This window comes from Camelus bactrianus, unplaced genomic scaffold (assembly GCF_048773025.1).
Source record: "Camelus bactrianus isolate YW-2024 breed Bactrian camel unplaced genomic scaffold, ASM4877302v1 HiC_scaffold_28, whole genome shotgun sequence".
In the NCBI taxonomy this organism is placed as follows: domain Eukaryota; kingdom Metazoa; phylum Chordata; class Mammalia; order Artiodactyla; family Camelidae; genus Camelus; species Camelus bactrianus.
Window position 1 is genome coordinate 1,917,501 of NW_027413942.1, and position 6,003 is coordinate 1,923,503.

At 55.6% G+C, this 6,003-nt stretch overlaps 1 protein-coding gene across 28 annotated transcripts in view; it reads left to right on the plus strand.

The window, feature by feature from the left end:
• LOC141576747 (uncharacterized) overlaps window positions 1–4,857 on the plus strand; it is a 48,451-nt gene extending 43,594 nt beyond the window's left edge. For 10 of the 28 annotated variants that reach the window (XR_012505152.1, XR_012505151.1, XR_012505149.1 and 7 more), the window contains 2 exons: window positions 1,609–2,008; window positions 3,062–4,857. Coding sequence is in view for 2 of the 28 variants with exons in the window: in XM_074360154.1 (XP_074216255.1) it covers window positions 1,609–1,693; window positions 1,945–2,008; window positions 3,062–3,757 (845 nt within the window). In the remaining 26 variants the exon portion in view is untranslated. The remainder of the gene's footprint in view (window positions 1–1,608; window positions 2,009–3,061) is intronic. The other 18 variants (XR_012505167.1, XR_012505166.1, XR_012505164.1 and 15 more) reach the window with 3 other exon arrangements.
• Window positions 4,858–6,003: the final 1,146 nt, after the last annotated feature.

Genomic DNA, 6,003 nt, shown 5'->3' on the forward strand with positions numbered 1-6,003 from the left:
GAATGGAGAAAAAAAGGTTTGAAAACAGTGTACGATCAATAATAGAAGAGCAAGTTGAAGCAGAATAGCAATTGAGTTGAGACGTCTTCTAAAAGCCTTTAAAAACAGATAGAAAAGATCAGAAAATAATATACAATTGTTTCAAAAGTAAATTTTTAAAAGGTAATCGGAAATAGAACAGATTTTAACAAAAGATAAAACAGAGGATTTTAAAAGACGGGAGAAAGAAAAGGTTTGAAGACAGTGTGTAATCATGAATAGAAGAGTCAGTGGAAGCAGAATAGCGATCGAGTTGAGACGTCTTTTAATAACCTTAATAAAAAGGAGGAAAAAATTCGAGAAACAATATTTGAAACCTGTGAATAACCAGTAACAGGAGATCAAAACCAAGAGAATGAAAAAGGGAAGGGGGTGGATGTTTAAAAATAATAATAATAAAGACTTGAAATGAAACATTTAAAAGGGATTAAAGCCGTAAACGTATACGACTGTTCAAAAGTAAAGGTTAAAAAGGTAACAGAAGGTAAAACCGATATAAAAGAGATTAAAAAAGAAAAAGGAAAAGAAAAAAAAAAAAAAAGAGGAAAAAAAAAAAAGGATGTGTTCTCCTGGAGACGGTGCGCTCTTAACGGTTTCACCGAGAAGTCTTTCTGTCGTCGCCCTGTTTCGTGAACTCAGCTTGCTGTTTCCGCGGGCCCTCCGTCGGCGCCCTCGTCTGTGCTGCCCTCGGTGCCTGTGGGCAAGTAGATCGCACCCCCTCCTGGCACCGCGGTCGGAGGGTGGCTGGCCGCCTGCCCTCTCCCGGCGCCGGTCGCTCCGCTGCTCTGTGCGGCTGTGTGCTCCGCCTCGGGTCGGGTCGGCGCTCCTCTCCGTAGGTGGGCTCGGGGGAGACCGTGGAACCGCCCCGCCCCTGCTGCGTTCCAAAACTCGGCTCCTTCTTAGTCTTGGTGGCGCGAGTTCTCTGAGGTACCGGGGCAGATATATAATATCTGCCTCAGGCTGAAAACGAGTCTCAGTCCTGCCTAGGAGGTTGCAGAGCCCCCGGGTGCGGATTCGAGTCTCGGCCCCGCCCCCGCTCCCGCCCCCGCCCGCGCGCTGCGCGCTGCGCGCCAGGGGCTATGGCGGCTGTGGCTGCGCCCCGCCTCTCTTCTCGCGAGAAGGGCCGGTGATGGCGCCGCGGGTCTGAGGAGATGGAGGCTACGGCGCCCCTCCCCCCAGGGCACACCGGCCGTGTTGCTTTGCCTTTCTTTCCCCGTAATGGAAAGAAAGTTGGGGGGGCGGGTTGTTCTGCTCTGTATCCCCTCCCGGCCACGGCGCGTGGTGCCGCCGCCACGGTCCTCCGCCCGGCTCGTGCGGCCTGTCCCGGCCCCCGGCTGCCGGCCTGCGACTCGGGCTGGGTGTCGCGGGGACCCTCTGTGCCCATTTCACTTGGGTCGGTCGGTCAAGGGGCGCTCCGGGCAGATCTGAGACTCGGAGGCTCCCCCACCGTCCCGTCGGCCTCTCCGTTGGAGAGGGGGAGGTTTGGCGAACGAGCCCTATTCCTCCTCTGCCGGTCCCTCCCGCACTGTTTTGCTTTTGACTCTTTCTTTTCTCCTTTTCTCCTACCAGATTTTGGGCGTCTTTGTCTTTCGAAGAGGGCGGTGTTCTGTCGGAGTTCCGCAGGTGGTCTGATTGGCCGAGTGGGTCCGTCGATGTGAGTTTTGGTGTATTTGTGGGAGAGGGTGAGCTACGAGCGTCCTTCTACTCCGCCGTCTTGCTTCTTCTCGGGTTATTTTTGAAGAGTAGGTGCTGGGGATTGAACCCTGGACCTTTATTTTTTGCATGCTAAGCATGGGCTGTACTGCCTGATCTCTAGACCCTCCCCACCGCAACCCCCCCCTTTCCCACCGCCTCCATAGTACTCGATGAATCTCCTACCTAGATATCCATGCTTCCTTGGAATAGGGCCGTCGTTTTCTTCATCGGATTGATGCACGTCTGTGGATTCGTCTCGTTTCTCTCCACTGCGGTGGGTGGCATCGGGGCGTGGGGTGGGGTGGAGTGGCGTGGGCTGGGAACAGTTCTTCACGTGTAGAGGTGGAGCGGAGCGATGAGGATGGTGACTGTTTCCCCGAGTGCTCGCGCCGGGTGATGGAGGCCTGTGGTCTGACTTGGAAGAGGACTCGGGTGACCAGAACAGAGCCTGTGTGGGGTCGTTGTGGAGGGAGGAACTCCACCCCCCCCCCCCAGCCCCAGCCAAGGCACTCGTACCTCATCGAGGGACGGTCGGCCGAAAACAAACGAAAGCTGTCAGAGGTTTGGGGGTGGGGGTGAAGGTGTGTGTGTGTGTGTGTGTGTGTGTGTGTGTGTGTGTGTGTGTGTGTGTGTGTGTGTGTGTGTGTGTGTGTGTGTCTGTGTGTGTGTCTGTGCCTGTGTGGTGTGTGTGGTGTGTGTGGTGTGTGTGTGTGTGTGTGGTGTGTGTGTGTGTGTGTGTGTGGTGTGTGTGTGTCCCCGTTCCCCGTACCACGGTCTCTGGTCGAGGCCCCCACGAGCGGAGAAACGCACGCCAGGCCGTCCGTGCTCCTGGTTGTCCGGCCGCGTGTCCCTGCCACCCAGAGATCCCGAACCGTCCCGCTCGCTCCCCTGCCATGTGCCATGTGCCACCTTCCTGTCGGCCGGGCGCTATTTTAGACCCTGCGAAGAAGTCGACCGGACGGCCGGGCCGGGCCGGGCTGGGCCGGGCCGAGCCGAGCCGAGCTGAGCCGATCTGAGCCGAGCCCGTCCAGGCTGGGGTGGGTGGTGCTGGGTTCAGAGGAGTGGGGTACAAGCGGGAGGCGGGCGTCGATGGAGGGGAGGGGGAGGGGGAGGGGGAAGGGAGAGGAAAGGGGAGGGGAGGGGGAGCAGGGATGATGATGGTCTGGGGCTTGGCGTGTGGGGTGGGGGTGGGAGGGACGGTAGCCATCCTATGACTTTCTCTCCCTACCCCGCCTTTTGCAAGTCTGTTAGAGTGACAAGGTGGTGCTGGTTTCTGGCTGGTGCACACCATAGTGATTCTGTTCTTCTTTTTCCTGGTCTTTTTCAGGAACCCTCGTCCCGAGGGACTGAATCTAGTGCCCTGTGCTGCGCGGTACGACCTAGGGGTCGAATCTGCCAGGAGAGGACTTACAAGGATTTCGAGGATCCTGGAAAACTGCTACCATCCAGAATCCTACATGGATGTTCAAGATCTTGTGGATGGACGGACGGACGGAAGACGGATCGAATGGAGGCCCCGCCCCATCCCCTGGACCCCTTGGCCCAGGAGGATCGTGATGGGTCTGGAAAGGACTCTTCCGACGAGGGTCTCGGGATGGACTTTCTCTGTCCGCGGAAGGTGTTTCTGCACAAAGAGGAAGAGAGGGGCGTTCTCGGCCAGAGAGCCCGAACCGCCTCCTTTCAGGGATCCGCTCCAGTCAGGGTTGGGGTCGGGGTCAGAACGCAGCCACCGACAGCTCCCCTCCCTCGTCTTGGCTCTCCAACTTGGGAAACCCTCCTCCCTGCCCCCTCACCCATCTTCTCTTCAGCCGGCCTCCAGCTTCCCCGTGCCAACCACCTCTCTCATGCTGCCGGACTTTCCTCCTCCTTGGGCTGCCAGGAAGCTCTCCCGCTCCTCCACGTGCTTTGGCTTGGAATCCCTGACAAACACAAGCGGTGCTGGTGGGCGGGGCCGCGGGCGGTGGCAGAAGGACTCCCTTCATCTTATGGGAGCGATTTTTATCTCCATAGAGGTGGCGATTGAGAAAACACATAAAATCACTCAGAAGAATACCCATGTGTAGTATCCCTGACCTAGATCCATGTCTGTCTGTCTGTCTGTCTGTCTGTCTGTCTGTCTCTCTCTCTCTCTCTCTCTCTCTCTGCCTCTCTCTCTCTCTCTCTCTCTCTCTCTCTCTCTCTCTCTCTCTCTCTCTCTCTCTCTGCCTCTCTCTCCATTTCGCTATTCTGTGTGTGTGCGCGCGCGCGCGCGCGCATGCGTGTCTGTCTGTCTCCCTTGTCTCTCTTTCCTCTCCTCTCCCCTCCTCTCCTCTTCCCTGTTCTCCCCACTTCCCCCTCACCCCTCCACTCCTCTCTTCTCCCCTCCACTCCTCTCCTCTCCCTCTTCTCCTCTCCCCTCGCCTCTTCTCATTTCCCCTCCCCTCCCCTCTTTTCCCTCCTCTCCTTTCCTGTCCTCTCCCCTTTTATCCCTCCTCTCCTCTGCTCGCTCTCTCTCTCTCTCTCTCTCTCTCTCTCTCTCTCTCTCTCTCTCTCTCCCCCCTTCACTTCCCTCCCTCCTCCCTACCCCCCCAACCCCTACCTTCACAGGGCCTCATAGATTGCAATCGGTTTCCATGAAATGTGATGAAGAGGGAATGAATTTTAGAATGATATCCCCATGCCATCGAATCCTTCTTCCCCAGGGATAGCGACTTATTTGTGGTCGTGTTTGTTTTTGTTTTTCTTGTTGTTTTGGGGCGCATCGAGGGCGCAGGAGGCGTTGGGAGTGAGGGTGATGTTTCTCTTTCTGTCTGTCTCCTCCTTAGGACGGATTTTAAGAGGAGGGAGGACTCACAGAAATCTACCATCTTGTCTCGTACTGCAGCTGTGTTTGAGCTTCCTATACGATCTGGGCGGAACACTCCCCACCCTCACCTCAAGCCGCCATTGCCGCCCCCTCAGCCCCCTGCACCCCCGTCCAGTCCCACACTTGGGGCTGTGGTTGGGCATGGGGGGATGTTGGCGGGGTGGTGGTTGGTGGGGGGTGGGGTGGTGGAGGAAACCAGAAAACAGACCACTGTGGCACGTGGGTGACTGGGGCTTCAGGGTGAAGGAGGATGAATAAAATGGCCGGAATTAGGCTAACGGATTGCTTCTTCTTTTTTTGGCGGGGGGGGGGAGGGGAGGATCATTAGGTCATTCATTCATTCATTCACTCATTCATTTGCTGGGGGGGGTGTCATTCGGTTTCTTATGCTCGCCCTGAAAACGGTCAACTGTCCTGACTGACTGGTTGCTGCTCACGGTTCCAGGCCTGTTGTTGAAACTGGAAGCTATCGATCTTACTGTTTCTACTGTATTTCACTCATTGAAAGTCATCATCATGCTGGGTCTCTGAGTCTTTCTCCGAGGAGAAGGTCGGTCACGGGACTAATGACCTGACAAAATAGCCTGAGTGACCAAGAAGGCCACACCTTGAGTGCTTATGAGATAACGAGATCTAACCACCAGCCTCTATAGAATGGGTCACCTGGAGGCATCGTGACACCATTCTGAGTCTTCTGATGAGAAAACGATTCTGTGGATGGTGATCGATGCCCGATTGTTTGAGCTATGGCTCTAGAACCACCCCACCCACTCCATCCCCAAGGTGGGTACACAGTTTTGAAGACGCTAGCCTGCTGTGAATCCCCTTTGCCCGGCAGAGTGATAAAATGGCCTCTTTGCTTCTAAGCTCCAAGACCTTGTCTCTGGATTCTTGGGCTCGTCGGGGACGGGGGCCGATCTTTTGGCAACAAGCGTGCTTCAGAAACAGCGGATGCCCGAGAAGGACACTCTGCCTCTCCCTCTTCTTCCGGGCCTGAAATGGGGAGGAAAAAAAAAATCGCTTCCCCTGGAAGCTGGAGTCCGGAGCCCGCCATCCGGAGGGACTTCTGGCTTGGCCTTCTCCTGGGGTGGGGGGGGAGGGCACGCCACTGCACGTGTTCTTTGTCAACTCCCTGTTTCTCTCTTCTCGAGTTATCTCTTTGGGACGGCTCCCACACTGGGTGAAAACAGACAGACAGGCTGGTATGTCTCCCTACCCCACCCTTCGCCCCCAAATGACTGATCTCCTGTCCCATCAGAATCACCACTTGTTTTCCAACGTGGCTTTCTTGGATCCTGGAGGACTTGTAAAGGAAAAGCCCAGCTGGGCTAACAAGCTAAAGTCACAAATCTAAGTGTGATAAGTGTCCGTTTACTGATCTAAGTTCTGCTGGGCTAGCTCGTAAATCTGAAGTTTAGTGTCAG